This window comes from Salmo salar, chromosome ssa23, assembly GCF_905237065.1.
Source record: "Salmo salar chromosome ssa23, Ssal_v3.1, whole genome shotgun sequence".
NCBI lineage: Eukaryota > Metazoa > Chordata > Actinopteri > Salmoniformes > Salmonidae > Salmo > Salmo salar.
The window spans coordinates 40,849,725-40,870,413 of record NC_059464.1 but is presented as its reverse complement, the minus strand read 5'-3'; the positions used below and the strand labels follow the sequence as shown (position 1 = coordinate 40,870,413).

At 44.7% G+C, this 20,689-nt stretch overlaps 1 protein-coding gene across 5 annotated transcripts in view; it reads right to left on the bottom strand.

The window, feature by feature from the left end:
* LOC106584624 (pleckstrin homology domain-containing family A member 7) overlaps window positions 1–20,689 on the bottom strand; it is a 188,514-nt gene that overhangs the window by 70,401 nt on the left and 97,424 nt on the right. For all 5 annotated transcript variants that reach the window (XM_045706211.1, XM_045706215.1, XM_045706212.1 and 2 more), the window contains 2 exons: window positions 18,501–18,584; window positions 2,589–2,685 (listed from right to left, as the gene is read on the bottom strand). In XM_045706211.1, the coding sequence (XP_045562167.1) occupies window positions 2,589–2,685; window positions 18,501–18,584 (181 nt within the window). The remainder of the gene's footprint in view (window positions 1–2,588; window positions 2,686–18,500; window positions 18,585–20,689) is intronic.

Sequence of the window (20,689 nt, the reverse complement as noted above, 5' to 3'; positions counted from 1 at the left end):
GCAATTCGACCATGAAGGCCTGATTCATGCAGTCTCCTCTGAACATTTGGTGTTGAGATGTGTCTGTTACTTGAACTCTGAAGCATTTATTTGGGCTGCAATTTCTGAGGCTGGTAACTCTAATGAACTTATCCTCTGCAACAGAGGTAACTCTGGGTATTCCTTTCCTGTGGCGGTCCTCATGAGAGCAAGTTTCATCATAGTGCTTGATGGTTGTTGCGACTGCACTATGATGAAACGTTCAAAGTTTTTTTACATTTTCCGTATTGACTGACCTTCATGTCTTAAGTAATAATGGACTGTCATTTCTCTTTATTATCTATGCATAATCACTTTAACTCTACCTACATGTACATATTACCTCAATTACCTCGACTAACCGGTTCCCCCGCACATTGAGTCTGTACCAGTACCCCCTGTATATAGCCTAGCTATTGTTATTTTACTGCTGCTGTTGAATTATTTGTTACTTTTATTTTACATTTTTTACTTAACACTTTTTCTTAAAACTTCTAAAAGCATTGTTGGTTAAGGGCTTGTAAGTAAGCATTTCACTGTAAGGTCTACACCTTTTGAGCTGTTCTTTCCATAATATGGACTTGGTCTTTTACCAAATAGGGCTATCTTCTGTATACTACCCCTACCTTGTCACAACACAACTGATTGGCTCAAACTTTTAACAAGGCACACCTGTTAATTGAAATGCATTCCAGGTGACTACCTCATGAAGCTGGTTGAGAGAATGACAAGTGTGCAACGCTTTCATCAAAGCAAAGGGTGGCTACTTTGAAGAATCTCAAATATAAAATATATTTTGAGATTTTTTCTTTAACACTTTTTTGGTGACTAAATGATGTCCAAACTTTTGACTGGTACTGTATAGAAGCCTGTTTCAGGTTTTCTACCCCACCTGTACACTGAACTAAACACTTTACTAACAGGTTTGTAACTTGAGGGGTATATTCCATTTACACTGAACAAAAATATAACGTATCATGATTTAAAAAATATATTTTACTGAGTTACAGTTCATATAAGGAAATCAGTCAATATAAATAAATTCATTAGGCCCCAATCTATGGATTTCATGACCGGAAATACAGATATGGATCTTTTGGTCACAGATACCTTAAAAAAAAAGAAGGTAGGGCCGTGGATCAGAAAACCAGTCAGTATCCGGTTTGACCACCATTTGCCTTGTGCAGCGCGACATCTCCTTCACATGGAGTTGATCGGGATGTTGATTGTGGCCTGTGGAATGTTGTCCAACTCCATTGCTGTGCAAAGTTGATGGATATTGTTGGGAACTGGAAAACACTGCCGTACACGTTGATCCTGGTGAGTATGCAGGCTATGGAAGAACTGGGACATTTTCAGCTTCCAGGAATTATGTACAGATCCTTGCGACATGGGGCTGTGAATTATCATGCTGAAACATGAGGTGATGGAGGCGGATGAATGGCACGACAATGATCCTCAGGATCTCGTCACGGTATTTCTGTGCATTCAAATTGCCATTGATAAAATGCAATTGTGTTCATTGTCCGTAGTTGATGCTTGCCCATACCATAACACCACCGCCACCATGGGGCAGTCTGTTCACAACGTTGACATCAGCAAACCACTCACCCACATGACGATTTACATGCTGTCTGCCATCTGCCTGGTACAGTTGAAACCAGGATGTATCTGTGAAGAGTACACTTCTCCAGGGTGCCAGTGGCCATCAAAGGTGAGAATTTGCCCATTGAAGTCGGTTACGACGCCGAACTGCAGTCAAGTCAAGACCCTGGTGAGGATGACGAGCACGCAGATGAGTTTCCCTGAGACGGTTTCTGACAGTTTGTGCAGAAATTAGGTTGTGCCAATCCACAGTTTCATTAGCTGTCTGGGTGGCTGGTCTCAGATGATCCCGCAGGTTAAGAAGCCAAATGTGGAGTCCTGGGCTGGCCGGTTGGACGAACTGCCAAATTCTATAAAACGACATTGGAGTGTGTATCTTCTCTTACAGAAGAGAAATTATCATTACATTCTCTGACAACAGATCTGGTGGACATTCCTGCAGTCAGCATGCCAACTGCATGCTCCCTCAAAACTTGAGACATCAGTAGCATTGTGTTGTGTGACAACTGCACATTTTAGAGTGGCCTTTTATTGTCCCTAGCCCAAGGTACACCTCTATAATAATCATGCTGTTTAATCAGCTTCTTGATATGCCACACCTGTCAGGTGGCTGGATTATTTTAGCAAAGGAGAAATTCTCACTGACAGGGATGTAAACAAATTTGTGCACAACATTTCAGAGAAATTAGCTTTTTGTGCGTATGGAACATTTCTGGGATCTTCTTTTTTTTAGCTCATGAAACATGGGACCAACACTTTACTTTATTTTTGTTCAATGTAGTTTTCACCCAGCACAGAAACTGAAACAGATATGAGGGCAGGTAGCCTTATGGTTAAGAATGTTGGGCCAACCTTAATAGCTCTGGATAAGATGTCAGATGTTGTTCAAAAAGATAATGCAATTCACAACGTGTCAAATTGCAGAGGGCTGGGAGAAAATAAATGGCTAATGTTTTGGGACTGACCTTTGACCCCGAAGCGGTGACCACAGTCGAAGCCTCGCTGATGGTGCTGGAAAGCCGCAAGTCGGCCTGCTGGGGGTTGGACATACGGCCACCTGGCCTGGTGAGAAAGAGACAGAAAGCAGCACAGGGTCAAACAGAGCAGACATGACCGTATGTGTACACAGAGCGTCATTGAGAGGATGCAACTCTACACACGGCTCTGTAGACCACACCCTGGAGGGCAAGGACAGACTGCTGTTGTTTGGAGATCAGCCCCTTTGTCTGGACTTCCAAAGGAACTTCTCTCTTTCGAGCCTCAGGGACGTATTAATGCTCTGGGATCATCACACGTACTCTGAGACCCTTTGTGAATAGAGGCCCAGGTTAGCAGTGGATAATATGACCCATAACAAGCATGTGTATGGCACAATCCTTGCATTCAATATCATAACACATACAGGCATGCCTTGTATCATTATTGCTATGGTGTTAAATGTTCCATATTGGTTTCATAATACTTGAGTGCAAGGATTGGGGCATACATACATAGATATATACAGTGCCTTCTGAAAGTATTTACACCCCTTGACTTTTTGTTGTGTTACAAAGTGGGATTAAAATGGATTTAATTGTCATTTTTTGTCAACGATCTACACAAAATACTCTGTAATGACAAAGTGAACGAAAAATTAGATGTGCATACAAAAAAATATAACAAATAAAACACTAACATATTAGATAAGTGCTCAACCCCTTGAGTCAATACGTTAGAATCACCTTTGGCAGCGATTACAGCTGTGAGTCTCTAAGAGCTTTCCACACCTAGATTGTGCAACATTTGCCCATTATTCTTCAAGCTCTGTCAAATTGGATGTTGATCATTGCTAGACAACGATTTTCAGGTCTTGCCATAGATTTTCAAGCACATTTAAGTCAAAACTGTAACTTGAACATTCACTGACTTCTTTGTAAGCAACTCCATTGTAGATTTGGTCTTGTGTTTTAGGTTATCGTCCTGCTGAAAAATGAATTCATCTTCCAGTGTATGTTGGAAAGCAGACTGAAGCAGGTTTTCCTCTGGGATTTTACCTGTGCTTAGCTCTTCAGTAAATTTTTTATCCTGAAAAACTTCTGAGTCCTTAATGATTACAAGCATACCCATAACATAATGCAACCACTACTATCCTTGAAAATATGAAGAGTGGTACTCAGTGATGCGTTTTATTGGATTGGCCCCAAACATAACACTTTGTTAATGTATTTTTTTTCAGTATTGCTTTAGTGCCTTGTTGCAAACAGGATGCATGTTTTGGAATATTTTTATTCTGTACAGGCTTCCTTCTTTTCACTCTGTCAATTAGGTTAGTAATGTAGAGTAACTACAATGTTGTTGATCCATCCTCCGTTTTCTCTTATCACAGCAATTAAAAACTCTGTAAAAAAAGTCACCTCATTGTGAAATCCCTGAGAGGTTTACTTCCTCTCCGGTAACTGAGTTAGGAAAGACACCTGTATCTTTGTAGTGACTGGGTTTATTGATACACCATCAAAAGTGCAATTAATAACTTCACCATCCTCAAAGGGATATTCAATGTCTACCAATAGGTGCCCTTCTTTGCGAGGGATTGGAAAACCTCCCTAGTCTTTGTGGTTGAATCTGTGTTTGAAATTCACTGCTCGACTGAGGGACCATAAAGATAATTGTATGTGTCGGGTAGAGGGATAAGGTAGGTAGTCATTCAAAAAATCATGATAAACACTCTTATTGCACACAGAGTCCATGAAACTTATTAATTGACTTGTTAAGCAAATCTTTACTACTGAACTTATTTAGGCTTGCCATAACAGGGTTGAATACTTATTGACTCAAGACAATTCAGCTTTTTATTTGCAATTAAATTTGTAAAAAATTCTAAAAACATGATATGACATCGACATTGTAGGGTATTGTGTGTAGGCCAGTGATGCAACATCTCTATTTAAAATGTAGGCTGTAATACAACAAAATGTGGAAAAGTCAAGGGGTGTGAATACTTTCTGAAGGCACTGTACATACATTTATTTTTATAATTGTTTTTTCCCCTCATCAGTCTACACACAATAACCCAAAATGACAATGTGAAAACAGCTTTTTTGATTTTTTTGCAAATGTATCAAAAATGAAAAACAAAAATACATTAATTACATAAGTATTCAGACCCTTTGCTATGAGACTCGAAATTGAGCCCAGGTGCATACTGTTTCCATTGATCATCCTTGAGATGTTTCTACTAGAGATCGACCGATTATGATTTTTCAACGCCGATACCGATTATTGGAGGACCCCAAAAAAAAGCCGCTACCGATTAAACCGACCGATTTTTTTTGTTTATTTGTTATAATGACAGTTACAACAATACTGAATGAACACTTTTTTAAAAACTTAATATAATACATCAATAAAATCAATTTATCCTCAAATAAATAATGAAACATGTTCAATTTGGTTTAAATAATGCAAAAACAAAGTGTTAGAGAAGAAAGTAAAAGTAAAATATGTGCCATGTAAGAAAGCTAACGTTCAAGTTCCTTGCTCAGAACATGAGAACATATGAAAGCTGGTGGTTCCTTTTAACATGAGTCTTCAATATTCCCAGGTAAGACGTTTTAGGTTGTAGTTATTATAGGAATTCTAGGACTATTTCTCTCTATACGATTTGTATTTCATATACCTTTGACTATTGGATGTTCTTATAGGCACTTTAGTATTGCCAGTGTAACAGTATAGCTTCCGTCCCTCTCCTCGCATCTACCTGGGCTCGAACCAGGAACACATCGACAACAGCCACCCTCGAAGCAGCGTTACCCATGCAGAGCAAGGGGAACAACTACTCCAAGTCTCAGAGCGAGTGACGTTTGAAATGCTATTAGCACGCACCCCGCTAACTAGCTAGCCATTTCACATCGGTTACACCTGCCTAATCTTGGGAGTTGATAGGCTTGAAGTCATAAACAGCGCAATGCTTGAAGCACAGCGAAGAGCTGCTGGCAAAACGCACGAAAGTGCTGTTTGAATGAATGCTTACAAGCCTGCTGGTGCCTACCACCGCTCAGTCAGACTGCTCTATCAAATCATAGACTTAATTATAATATAATAAACACACAGAAATACGAGCCTTAGGTCATTAATATGGTCGAATCCGGAAACTATCATCTCGAAAACAAAACGTTTATTCTTTCAGTGAAATACGGAACCGTTCCGTATTTTATCTAACAGGTGGCATCCCTAAGTCTAAATATTCCTGTTACATTGCACAAACTTCAATGTTATGTCATAATTACGTAAAATTCTGGCAAATTAGTTCGCAACGAGCCAGGCGGCCCAAACTGTTGCATATACCCTGACTCTGCGTGCAATGAACGCAAGAGAAGTGACAATTTCACCTGGTTAATATTGCCTGCTAACCTTGATTTCTTTTAGCTAAATATGCAGGTTTAAAAATATATACCTCTGTGTATTGATTTTAGAAAGGCATTGATGTTTATGGTTAGGTACAGTCGTGCAACGATTGTGCTTTTTTCGCAAATGCGCTTTTGTTAAATCATCCCCCGTTTGGCGAAGTCGGCTGTCTTTGTTCGGAAGAAATAGTCTTCACAGTTCGCAACGAGCCAGGCGGCCCAAACTGCTGCATATACCCTGATTCTGTTGCAAGAGAAGTGACACATTTTCCCTAGTTAAAAGAAATTCATGTTAGCAAGCAATATTAACTAAATATGCAGATTTAAAAATATATACTTGTGTATTGATTTTAAGAAAGGCATTGATGTTTATGGTTAGGTACACGTTGGAGAAACATGTACCTAAGCGATTATATGCAACGCAGGACAGGCTAGATAAACTAGTAATATCATCAACCATGTGTAGTTAACTAGTGATTATGATTGATTGATTGTTTTTTATAAGATAAGTTTAATGCTAGCTAGCAACTTACCTTGGCTTCTTACGGCATTCGCGTAACAGGCAGGCTCCTCGTGGAGTGCAATGTAAAGCAGGTGGTTAGAGCGTTGGACTAGTTTACCGTAAGGTTGCAAGATTGAATCCCCGAGCTGACAAGGTAAAATTCTGTCGTTCTGCCCCTGAACAAGGCAGTTAACCCACCGTTCCTAGGCCGTCATTGAAAATAAGAATGTGTTCTTAACTGACTTGCCTAGTTAAATAAAAGGTGTGTAAAAATATATATATATTTTTTAAATCTGCTGAGTCGGCGTCCAAAAATACCGATTTCCGATTGTTATGAAAACTTGAAATCGGCCCCAATTAATCGGCCAGTCCGATTAATCGGTCGACCTCTAGTTTCTACAACTTGGAGTCCACGTGTGGTAAATTCTATTGATTGGACATGATTTGGAAAGGCACTCACCTGTCTATATAAAAGATCCCACAGCTGACAGTCCACATCAGAGCAAAAACTAAGCCATAAGGTTGAAGGAATTGTCCGTAGAGCTCCGAGACAGGATTGTTTCGAGGCACAGATCTGGGGAATGGTACCAAAAAATGTCTGCAGCTTTGAAGGTACCCAAGAACACAGTGGCCTCCATCATTCTTAAATGGAAGAAGTTTGGAACCACAAAGACTCTTCCTAGAGCTGGCCGCCCGGCCAAACTGAGCAATCGGGGGAGAAGGGCCTTGGTCAGGGAGGTGACCAAGAACCCGATGGTCACTCTGACAAAGCTCCAGAGTTCCTCTGTGGAGATGGGAGAACCTTCCAGAAGGACAACCATCTCTGCAGCACTCCACCAATCAGGCCTTTATGGTTAAGTGGCGAGACGGAAGTTACTCCTCAGTAAAAGGCACATGACAGCCCGCTTGGATTTTGCCAAAAGGCACCTAAAGGACTCTCAGACCATGAGAAACAAGATTCTCTAGTCTGATGAAACCAAGATTGAACTCTTTGGCCTCAATGCCAAGTGTCACGTCTGGAGGAAACCTGGCACCATCCCTAAGGGGCGGCAGGTAGCCTAGTGGTTACTACTATTATAGCTTAGCCTTAGATGAACTAGAAGTGAAACCTTTGAAGCTACTAAACTAGAGAACAAACATGAAAAACTAGAGGCTCAAACAATATAAATAGACAAATGGGGGAAAACTGAAATCTAATAGAATGACAATACGACTACATTTTCCGATGCATAACAGAAATTCATGAAGCACTGAAACTAAACCTATGAATGTACAAGGAGATCCACATAACCTTTGTTTTTTATAAGCACTAGGAACAAACAGTGAAAACTTTACATCTGCACACACGCATAATTCCTCAGCGCTTCGCTGTACAGAACTCTGGCAATGCAGATCTCGCCTCTCCATCTCCGACTCGGACAATTACTCCGTCATTGTGAGAGAGGAAGAAAACACTCAAGGACTGGCACTTGTGAAGGGCACACTGCCAGGCAATTAAGGCTGTGACAGCCAGAAGTCAGGCTTTTCAGCACATTGGACATTATTATCGCTCTGGGTCTCCTGAGAGTTGCCACTCTGGAATAAAGGCCTTAAAGGGATAGTTCACTTTTCTACTTAGTTCCACCCCACAAGTTCTAGCTTATTTTCAACTTCCCTAAGTTGTCTTCATTTCCTCCAAAACTTTTTTTGAATTCCTTAGCTTTTTATTCAGCATCGCCCAGAATCTCCTGGCTAACATTTTTGGAGAATGTAGCAATTGTTGTATGGTGTAGTGTAGAATAGTATTTGGGGACATGACGTTAGGCCTAGATACTGTACAGAGTAGTCTAGAAGGTTAGGCCTAGATACTGTACATAGTGTAGTCTAGAAGGTTAGGCCTAGATACTGTACATAGTGTAGTCTAGAAGGTTAGGCCTAGATACTGTACATAGTGTAGTCTAGAAGGTTAGGCCTAGATACTGTACATAGTGTAGTCTAGAAGGTTAGGCCTAGATACTGTACATAGTGTAGTCTAGAAGGTTAGGCCTAGATACTGTACATAGTGTAGTCTAGAAGGTTAGGCCTAGATACTGTACATAGTGTAGTCTAGAAGGTTAGGCCTAGATACTGCACATAGAGCAGTTTATTAAAAGGTATAGAAGGAACACTGACAATGCTTCAGAATGCAGCTTTGGTTCTAGAATATTACAATAACACAACATAAATGTCACTCATGACGCCATTCCTGATCTTTTCAGAGAGTAAGTGCATGTATAAATACTCAGGAGGAGGCCTCGTGGAGGTGGAAACATGCTCTTTGCACTCCCACCCCATTCCACGCTCTGCCTGTGTTCACCAGATACCACAGCAATGAGGAGACCGCTGCCGAAACAAAGACGGTTCTGCCAAGTTGTTCTGAGGAGTTATTCCAGGAAAGAAAGAGAGGAGAGCTCCACTCAATCACTTGAGTCCCTAGTTATTTACAGATTATCTAATTTTGCAGCTTTGTCAACTGTGTGTTTTCTATACCTGTTCACATCTCTCACTGTATGCTTTACAGACGCTCCCCACCCAATGAGGAGGGGGACAGACAGACAGACAGACAGAGACAGACAGAGACAGACAGAGACAGCGACACTAGACGTAATTCCAGCCTGCTATAAAAATAAGAGGCGGTAACGTGCAGCCTCGATGAGGTGTAGAGCCCGGACACTATAGGCACTCCTGCGACTGAGAGGCCAAGCCATGCAGGCCAGTAGGCCCCAGTCTCCCCAGGGGGCTCCCGTAGGCGCCAGTCTCCCCAGGGGGACCCAGTAGGCCCCAGTCTCCCCAGGGGGCCCCAGTAGGCGCCAGTCTCCCCAGAGGCCCCCCGTAGGCGCCAGTCTCCCCAGGGGCCCCCAGTAGGCGCCAGTCTCCCCAGGGGCCCCCCGTAGGCGCCAGTCTCCCCAGGGGCCCCCCGTAGGCGCCAGTCTCCCCAGGGGCCCCCCGTAGGCGCCAGTCTCCCCAGGGGCCCCCCGTAGGCGCCAGTCTCCCCAGGGGCCCCCCGTAGGCGCCAGTCTCCACAGGGGCCCCCCGTAGGCGCCAGTCTCCCCAGGGGCCCCCCGTCGGCGCCAGTCTCCCCGGGGGGCCCGTCGGCGCCAGTCTCCCCAGTACAATAATAAAGTATTTAGATGAGGTTTCAACTCGGCTTTAATGGTTATCTGCTAGGTGATGATGCTTTTATCAAAAGCTGTGGTGGAACTAGGATATGTGACCTATTGAATATGCCAGGAGTATCCCAATCAGAGCCTGGAGGTCCAGATCACTTACTGGTTTGCTGTACCTGTTCATTTTATTGAATATTTAACTAGGAAAGTCAGTTAAGAACACATACTTATTTACAATGACAGCCTAGGAACAGTGGGTTAACTGCCTTGTTCAGGGGCAGAAAGACAGATTTTTACCTTGTCAGTTCGGGGATTCGATCTGGAAACATTTTGGCTACAGGTCCAACGCTCTAACCACTCGGCTACCTGCCGCCCCTAATTAATAGGACCCACCAGGTGTCCCAGGTCTAGATCAGTCCCTGATTAGAGGGGAACAATGAAAATCAGCAGTGGAACTGGCTTCAAGGTCCAGATTTGAATTTGTCTTATGTAATGATGTAATTTACAGTTCATCAGGAGTCTTCTCATATTTAAATAAGCCTAGAAAGTTGTGGGTCTGTGCCATCTTATAGGTCGTCATGACAACACATTTCAACATGACTAGCCCTAGTATAGATCTTGCCTGCTCACAGAGCAACACGTGTGATCTATGTGGGTGTTTTACCTCCTTTAGTTGACTGCACTGATTGTAAATGGCTCTGAATAACAATAACTTGGAGCAACACCAAACCACAGTACTGTTAGGTTACATTGTATCCCCAATTGCCTTCTGAGGCACCAAAGCACAGTTTCCAATACTAGCCAGCAGCATACCACACTGCATCCCACTGCTGGCTTGGCTCCGAAGCTACGTGGTGCTGCTGGAAGTGGTGTTTGAGGGCCAGTAGGAGACACTCTTTCCTTTGGTCTAAAACAATATCCCAATGCCCCAAGGCAGTGACTGGGGACATTTCCCTGTGTAGGGTGCTGTCTTTCAGATGGGATGTTAAACGGGTGTCCTGACTCTCTGTGGTCACTAAAGATCCCATGGCACTTATAGTAAGAGTGTTAACCCTGGTGTCCTGGCTAAATTCCCAACCTGACCATAATGACCACCTAATCATCCCCAGCTTCTAGTTGGCTCATTCATCTCCCCTGGAAATATTCCCCAGGTTGTTGCTGTAAATGAGAATGTGTTCTCCATCAACTTACCTGGTAAAATAAAGTGAAAAATACAAAATCCCCAAAACATTTTGAAAGCTGCAGCTGCATTGAGACATTACATCATTATTGTGGTCAAAACAACTTGCTGCACCAGCTGTTTGAGAGATGTTATTTAAAAGAAACTCCACGTTAGGCATACCACACACCCCCTCTCTGGCCTGTTCCTCTGTATGCGGTAGTAGAGGTTGTGCAGGTTGAGCAGGCTGAGCGGCGTTGACACATTATCTGCGTGGCTCATATAGCCCTCCACGCCCAAAAAGCTGTTAATGAGACAGATGCAACATAAGATAGCATGGGAATGTGCCCTACTGTTCTCTGCCAGACACAGGAAGAGAACGAGAGGGGGATGGAGAGAGTATCAGAGAGAAAGAGAGAGATTGAGAGCTGAGCGCTAAATTGGTGAGTCTGGTATCTCTTTTAAAACTGTATGCTGCTGTTGTCAGCTCCACGGCCATTTAGCTTTTTGTTTTTGGAAGGAAGTGCACATGCAATGAGATATTTAATAGATAAGAAAGATCTGTATGAACTCATACTTGTCACAGTAGTTTTGTGGTGAGGTGGAATGACCCTTTGAGCTCAACCTTTAATATCTGTCATCTATCTGTCATTTTTTTTTCACCTTTATTTAACCAGGTAGGCTAGTTGAGAACAAGTTCTCATTTACAACTGCGACCTGGCCAAGATAAAGCACACCAGTTCGACACATACAACAACACAGAGTTACACATGGAATAAACAATCATACAGTCAATAATACAGTAGAACAAAATAAAACAAAAAGTCTATATACAGTGAGTGCAAATGAGGTAAGTTAAGGCAATAAATAGGCCATTGTGGCGAAGTAATTACAATATAGCAATTAAACACTGGAATGGTAGATGTGCAGAAGATGAAAGTGCAAGTAGAGATACTGGGGTGCAAAGGAGTAAGATAAATAAATAAAGTATGGGGATGAGGTAGGTAGATAGATGGGCTATGTACAGGTGCAGTGATCTGTGAGCTGCTCTGACAGCTGGTGCTTAAAGCTAGCGAGGGAGATATGAGTCTCCAGCTTCAGAGATTTTTGCAGTTCGTTCCAGTCATTGGCAGCAGGGAACTGGAAGGAAAGACGACCAAAGGAGGAATTGGCTTTGGGGGTGACCAGTGAGATATACCTGCTGGAGCGCGTGCTACGAGTGGGTGCTGCTATGGTGATCAGTGAGCTGAGATAAGGCGGGGCTTTACCTAGCAGAGAATTGTAGATGACCTGTAGCCAGTGGGTTTGGCGACGAGTATGAAGTGAGGGCCAACCAACGAGAGCGTATAGGTCGCAATGGTGGGTAGTGTATGGGGCATTGGTGACAAAACGGATGGCACTGTGATAGACTGCATCCAGTTTGTTGAGTAGAGTGTTGGAGGCTATTTTATAGATGACATGACCGAAGTCGAGGATCGCTAGGATGGTCAGTTTTACGAGGGTATGTTTGGCAGCATGAGTGAAGGATGCTTTGTTGCGATATAGGAAGCCGATTCTAGATTTAATTTTGGATTGGAGATGCTTAATGTGAGTCTGGAAGGAGAGTTTACAGGCTAACCAGAGACCTAGGTATTTGTAGTTGTCCACGTTTTCTAAGTCAGAGCCGTCCAGAGAAGTGATGCTGGACGGGCGAGCAGGTGCGGGCAGTGATCGATTGAATAGCATGTATTTAGTTTTACTTGCGTTTAAGAGCAGTTGGAGGCCACGGAAGGAGAGTTGTAGGCATTGAAGCTCGTCTGGAGGTTAGTTAACACAGTGTCCAAAGAGGGGCCAGAAGTATACAGAATGGTGTCGTCTGCGTAGAAGTGGATCAGAGAATCACCAGCAACAAGAGCAACATCATTGATGTATACAGAGAAGAGAGTCAGCCCAAGAATTGAACCCTGTGGCACACCCATAGAGACTGCCAGAGGTCCGGACAACAGGCCCTCCGATTTGACACACTGAACTCTATCAGAGAAGTAGTTGGTAAACCAGGCGTGGCAATCATTTGAGAAACCAAGGCTGTCGAGTCTGCGGTTATGATGTCGTTCAGGACCTTGAGCATGGCTGAGGTGCACCCATGACCAGCTCTGAAACCAGATTGCATAGCGGAGAAGGTATGGTGGGATTCGAAATGGTCGGTAATCTGTTTGTTAACTTGGCTTTCAAAGACCTTAGAAAGACAGGGTAGGATAGATATAGGTCTGTAGCAATTTGGGTCTAGAGTGTCACCCCCTTTGAAGAGGGGCATGACCGCGGCAGCTTTCCAATCTTTGAGACGTTCCTAGCTGACATAGAGGACGCGTTGGGTGGCTACCCGAATGCTACGGGTTCTGACAGGGTTTACCTGTTGAAGCGAACGTTGAATAGACACGTGACGAGGTTCATTCGCCTACAACAGCAACACGTGCTAAATGACTACGCTAAACTTGCCACAGCTTTGAAATTAGAATTCAGTGGTTCTGTGACTCGCAAACACGATAGCTCACTGGCTAACACGGTCAAACAAGCTCGGAACGAACACCCACAAGCTTTCTATCATAGGCTTCGTTCAGCTTACTTTGGCCTACTCACGGAAACAGGAATGGAAGAGCTGTTACCATTCAAACAAATGTTTCTGTCGAACATGTATCCCACCTTCATTACCTACTTGGGCCCTGCAGCCCACGTTGGCTTGCCTATCTTACAACTCAGAGAGCTTGCAAGCACAGCTTTTGAGGCATCAAAAGCTCGCAACGCTAAGAGCCCTGACCACTCGGTTTTGAAGTTTGACCAGGAGCACTCACTCCAGTTAGAGGGTGCATTATCAGGTATTGGAGCGTCGAGAGATGACGCACAACAACAGTTTCTACCACGAAACCATGATTCCAATAACCGCCGCGGTCGAAATAACTGTAAAGTACGTCGCCTTCAAAACGACTACCGCTACAATCAACCTGTTCGCTACGTTCCTGCACCCAACCCACACAAAGTGTCAGAACACAAGGATAACAAAGGGTTGAAGGACGATCAAAACGTAGACCAATGTTCTCCAGAAGTTCCACTACGTGAAGAACTAAAGTGAGAACAATTTGAGAAAAGGGTAAAAGATAAGTCACAAGGACTAGACGGGGAATTACCGGACACCAGGTCCGCAGAAATTAACACCCATAGCAAGGGCGTTAAAGTTCAAATTTCTCCCGCTCTAATTCAAGACCCTATCCAGGGCCCGCTTGATCAAGAAACAAGCCCCCGGGTTTTGTCTGTAGACTCTGATACAAAAGTTGCGAAGAAAAAGGTCAAACGCTTCGTTAAAGCCAAGCCCACTCAAAATCGGAAAAGTCAATCTGCTTCCATCTTGAACAGAAAGGGCACATCACGTCGTTGCGAACGACCACTCCACTTTGTGAGGAATATGTCCACTAACCACGAATCTAAACGGCCAAACCTGGAAACAGTCCTGGAGGATTGCTTAACTTGTCATGCGCTAATTGATTCGGGTGGGACAATATCACTCATCTCTCAAACATTCTTTGATGATCTCAAAAGGGCTTTGAAGCCAACTAAACGTTGGTTAAAAGTGGAGCGATGCGAAACTACACTTCGAGGGGTCACTCAGACTACCTCGCCTCTCACGTTGAGAGTCATGCTGAAACTACACTTCAAGGACGTATCGCTCGTTTACCCTGTGTATGTTACCAGCCTCGAAACTGTACCCCTGCTACTTGGAGCAGACTTGATGGATCGGTTACTCCCATTGATGGATTGGAAAACCAACCAGGTATGGTCACAGGCCACAGTGCCTTCTCCACTGACCACACTGTCTTCCCCTAACGCTAGCTGCAACGCAGTCCTTCACGAGGGGTATCTGTCGAAAGCACCCCTTGAGAAAAAGACGTTTAGAAACCTCTTGGTGCAGAATCCGATCCAAGGAGATATTACGATATCTCGACACATTCCATCAGCCAATCTGATTGACCATTCTTTTCATGATTTCGAGCCAGCTGTCTCTGTGAATGAGCAACATCCCTCCTCCTTGCAGTCGTGCAATACGGTAGTTGAGATGAACTTCTCTTGCTCTTCGGACACTTCTGCAAGCACTGCGGCCGTCTCAGCAAGAAAAACATTGATGCGCAGAGTACACTCTGCTTCCGATGATACACCTTCTGCTTTGTTGGGGACTGTCACCCCTTACAATGACACTAATGCCGTCAGTCCAGCAACTGACCTGATGACTCCCACTGGTGAAACACTTTGCGATATCACAGACCGATATCCTCGTCTCAGTTTGCAGGTACTGAAGAGGTTGCCACACGCGGACGCGGTGGTGACTGACAGACCTCGACAGCCACTGAGGGTGTTGAAGCACAAACACCAGGAGATTTGGTTGAAAGGTTACAGCCATTCTCATAATAACGCGGCCACTGACAACTCGTACATAGGGTCCGACCTTTTCGTTTGCGCCTCGGACACCAACACCACCCGCTGGTGGGGGGTCCCGAGACACAAAGGGGGGAATAGTAGCCCAGACCCATGATGAGCCTCATCGAGGCCGGTGGGGGGGGGGGTCGAGACTACGGACAACACCGTACGAGGCCGCCAGAGCATAAATCAAATCTAGTTGTAAACTCCCCTTTGAGAACAGTGAGGAGCAGACAGGCCCCTAGACGGAGATTATCTTAGAACACATCTAAGATAGTACTGAGGTGTACCACACTGGTCGTAAAGGAAGTCCAATGGACTTGTCCACCTCCAAAACAAATGGCAACAATAATAATTCCTTGCCATGTGTAGGTTCAACTACAATACAACTAGTAATATGCTCCAATCATGTGTTCCGGTAGATAATATTTCAGAATAAATCGGTAGGACAACTGGACCCCTTGAATACCAGTACCAATACCACAGTCAGTCCAGCAACGCTCAGTAAGAGGATTAGTAACCTCACAAGTTAAATTTCTATTGATAATAGCGACATAGGAGTCACTCAGAGTGCAACACGGGGAAGGGAATCTCCATTGCACTCTTCCAATGGTTAACACATGCCACTAATAAATAGAACCCTCCGTTCAGGAGAAAAGTTATTAGAAGTCATGAACCATGATCACACCACGTACGACTGGTCTAATACTTAGAGTACTTCCGTCGTGAGGTTAGCTCCTCCGTGGATAACATAGCTATGAAATAGACTTCATACCTACCGCCACTACAATAGTGGAAGACACCGTGACTTGTAGAAAACTACTACAGACTCGCTTGACACCAATTCTGACTGATCTCCAGGCATTGACCTGAAAATTACCTGACTACGTCAGACTCATTCTGAACAAGTTGTAATCTGCCAGGATACTTGGTTTTCTTCCCTTGACATGCGCGATTGTGTAAGCATAAACGCACATGCACAACGGAACATCCAATTAGGATTTATGCTAGGACCACTTAAGGGCCCAAGCAAAATACCAGCCTTAGTAAAGTTGAACATTTACTTCTAGGCCTTTGACTCTACAGCACTCACCAGTTTTCTAACCAGAAGTCCATAGGTCATCCCTGTAGACTGCCCAAAACTAGTGCCTTACAGCTGTAGACTTATCATATAGTTGTCAACTTAGGATGGTACCCTAAGCGCCACCCCGCAAATTAGGAAAGCCCTAAATATGACATTAGACAATGCCATGATAGGGTCATTTTGCCAAGACCATGGACGTAGATAGAATACAGTCCAATTAGATGATTAAGGTGGCATAACTATATTTTGTTTTGTTTATGCTTTCATTCATTTTGTTTCATTTTCTTCGGCACATAGAAAGTGATAGAGCCATAAACTACTCCCCCATACAACCATCAGTTAGTGCCACAACGCCGCTCATTTGGGAGGAAATGTAATGATATATTTCATGAGTGTGTGTGCATTGTTAACATCTGCCTAAGTTACTGCCCAGATATTCCAGTCTAGACGACCAGACGACGGGTCCGGAACGGCGATCCCAATCCGGACATCCGCTGTCGAGCCATGGAACGGACTTCTTCATTTGCAGAGACCCTACCCGGGTCGACCACCAGAGGGGGGACTGCAATAGCAACCACCAACTGGACATCTGCTGCCCAGCCTTGGAGCGGACTTCTTCATTTGCAGACACCCTACCCGGGTCGACCGCCAGATGGGGACCACAACGATGATCCACAACCAGGACAACCCACGTTCATTTTTATGTTGGTTTACAACATGCAGGTTAATCGCAAGATTGAACCCAACATGGGGGGACTGTCATGACGTTGGCCTGTGGGTAAGGTTTATGACCCCCCCTTAAATACCTTTCTCCCTTCCCCTCTCTTTCTGACCCTACTGAAGGACTTGAATAGCCTGTGTTAAATATAGAGAGTCTGGGAACATCAAACAAATGGGGAAAAGGAACCATATTTTGGTAATAAAACCAGTTGGAAATATGCTTGGGAACGTAATGAGTATGTATGTCAGTTCGGTTGTCATCTGAGACATTATGACTGATGACAGGACGACATAAACTGTACCTGAGAAAGTATACACCCTCTAGTTATCAGAGTAACATGGAATTGTTATGCAATTGAAATGTTTGATATTGAAATTGTTTGTTAGGAGATTAAATGTAATTTTAGCTTCCAAATGAGAGAATTGGGTTTTCATAAGGAAAGTGCCCTGCTTGATCAGTGGCCCACCCCTGTGAAGAGACAGGGGTTATAAACGATGAAACACATCCTTCCCCCTCTCCACTATATAAGCCTTTGACGAAAAGATAACCATGGTTCCAGTACGTGAGGTCTGCAGCCTCTACGTTAGAAGGACACACATGTCAAGTACAGAACTAAGCCAACCTCGGCGTGAGCTTTGGTGGCGAATGGTATGAACTTTGAGCTTATTCACTACAGAAGTGATACTTCCTAGCCGTTGAGTTAGCAGCGGCCGCTGTAGACGGGGGCTAGGAAAGGACGGATGACGGATCCAGTCTAACAGACAGACAAAGATACCACCACGTATCCAATTTACCACCAGAGACATTCTTCCGAGGACAGGAAGATTTGTTGGCCAACCCGGCGAGCATCTACGACCAATCTACCGAAGCGCAGCTCAGAGTAAATATTTATTGCATTTTCCTTTTCCAAATGGGCGGTAATTTAGAATGCATAAGATAATGTATTTACGATAGCATAGCTGCTGTTTCTTTGTTCCTAAGTCTTCCCGCTCTTTCATTCAAGCCCAACCCCCTTTCCTTTGTGTAACCAGCCATCATGTATGACATCATTTGTATTCGGTGTATTTGTAATTCTGTGTGATTAGTTTAGGTATTTAGTAAATAAATAATTAAACCCAATTTTGTATTGCTGATTCAACTTGTTAGCCAGGGTTCGTGAAGATAGCCGAAAATGTACAACTTTCATTATGAGACTGAAAATAAGATAAGGGTTACTATTGACTGCTATCGATGTAAAATATTACAAAGTATTTTAAGAGTTTATTCGGAAGATAACGGCTCTATAAACGTTCTTCCGTGGTGCCCCGACTTTCTAGTTAATTACATTTACATGATTAGCTTAATCAGGTAATATTAATTACAGAGAAAGGATTTTATAGGTTAGCATGTCATATCACTTAATCCGGCATAGCCAAAGACACAACAGCATAAAGGACAGATAAGAGGAGATGAGTCACTCACTGTTCTTGGAGGATAAAATCCACGTTCTCCCGAGACACCTGTCCCGTCACGGGGTGCCGGAACGACGTGGTCCTCTGGTTATGGCTGTGAGAGGACCAGAGGATAAGAGAGGGAGGAGAAGTGGGGGATGGAGGGTGGAGGAGAGGTGGGGGATGAAACAGAGTGGAACAAAATTAGCATCTCTGGCTGTCGAATCAGTCTGTGGTCATCGCGCTGGATTTTCACCCCCTTCCAACTCACATGTAAACACAAGCTGATAATTCTCTAGGGGCGTAGCAGGTTTCAAACGCCTCCTAACCCTACCCTCCTACCCCACCCCCAGACTTTCCCAGGCGTGTGTAGAATGTGAAGGGTGGCAGTGGCCCCCACCCTGGACAGCTCCTATGATCTCCTCCTAAAGTGTCAGGCTCAGCACGAAACACCGGACACAGGGAGAGAGAGGGCAGTCAGGCCAGGCAGGGCCTCCATCGATTTCCCCCTCAGCCAGTGACACAGGGAGAGAGAGGGCAGTCAGGCCAGGCAGGGCCTCCATCGATTTCCCCCTCAGCCAGTGACACAGGGAGAGAGAGGGCAGTCAGGCAGGGCCTCCATCGATTCCCCCCTCAGCCAGTGACACAGGGAGAGAGAGGGCAGTCAGGCCAGGCAGTACCTCCATCGATTCCCCCCTCAGCCAGTGACACAGGGAGAGAGAGGGCAGTCAGGCAGGGCCTCCATCGATTCCCCCCTCAGCCAGTGACACAGGGAGAGAGAGGGCAGTCAGGCAGGGCCTCCATCGATTCCCCCCTCAGCCAGTGACACAGGGAGAGAGAGGGCAGTCAGGCCAGGCAGGGCCTCCATCGATTCCCCCCCTCAGCCAGTGACACAAGGAGAGAGAGGGCAGTCAGGCAGGGCCTCCATCGATTTCCTCCTCAGCCAGTGACACAGGGAGAGAGAGGGCAGTCAGGCAGGGCCTCCATCGATTCCCCCCTCAGCCAGTGACACAGGGAGAGAGAGGGCAGTCAGGCAGGGCCTCCATCGATTCCCCCCCTCAGCCAGTGACACAGGGAAAGAGAGGGCAGTCAGGCAGGGCCTCCATCGATTCCCCCCCTCAGCCAGTGACACAGGGAGAGAGAGGGCAGTCAGGCAGGGCCTCCATCGATTCCCCCCCTCAGCCAGTGACACAGGGAGAGGGCCGTCAGGTATGGTAGCATCCCAAATGGGACCCTAATCCCTACATAGTGTACTACTTTTGACAAGCCCTGGTCAATGGTTGTGCACTATGTAGGGAATAGGGTGCTATTTGGCACGCAGCCAAGTGACAGGGGCACACTTGGCAACACAGCACCCTCCCAACAGATTCCATCCATCAGATCGCTGTACAGGAGCTGCTGCTGTCCTTGTTCCTGTCAGTTTCTGTTCCTGTAGGAGCTGATGTGGAGTGACAGCTGAGAGCTCACTTCCTGGTTTTAAGGAAGGAAAAAAGCCCTCTGGTCCAGTACACACAGTGATGTGTGAAGCGGCTGCAGTGACACTATTTATCTTTATAGAGGTAGTATCCTATGTAGTGCACTACTTTCCACCAGAGCCCTATGTAGTGCACTACTTTCCACCAGAACCCTATGGACCATTGTCAAAAGTAGAGCACTCAATAGCGAACAGGGTTCTATTTGGGACGCAGCACAGGCAAATACGCACAATGCTCTAGATAGGAATATGTCTCAGAGGACATATCAAACTGTATCAAAGAAAATGATCTTAGAAAAGGTTGTACTGCTGTCTAGGTGGATAGAGGCTTGAGTATTAGCGATACAGGCTGAACCGAAATGAAAGCGCTGTCCAGGGGATGGCAGTGCCACTCACCTAAGATGGTGACGTGCTCACATATCCCCATCAAATTCAACAGCAACATGTAGTATTACACTGAGGTCATCCAACATCATTGCTTGTGAACAACCAGTTTCAGGTCCTAAAGGCATTACACAATAGAGAAAAGCACTGGGGTTTTGCCTGCTCCTAACTTTATTTTTAAACATGGATTTTTTTAATTTAACTAGGCAAGTCAGTTAAGAACAAATTCTTATTTACAATGACGACCTACACTGGCCAAACCTCAGACGACGCTGAGCCAATTATGTGCCGCCCTATGCGATTCCCAATCACGGCCGGTTGTGATACAGCCTGGAATCGAACCAGGGTATCTGTAGTGACAC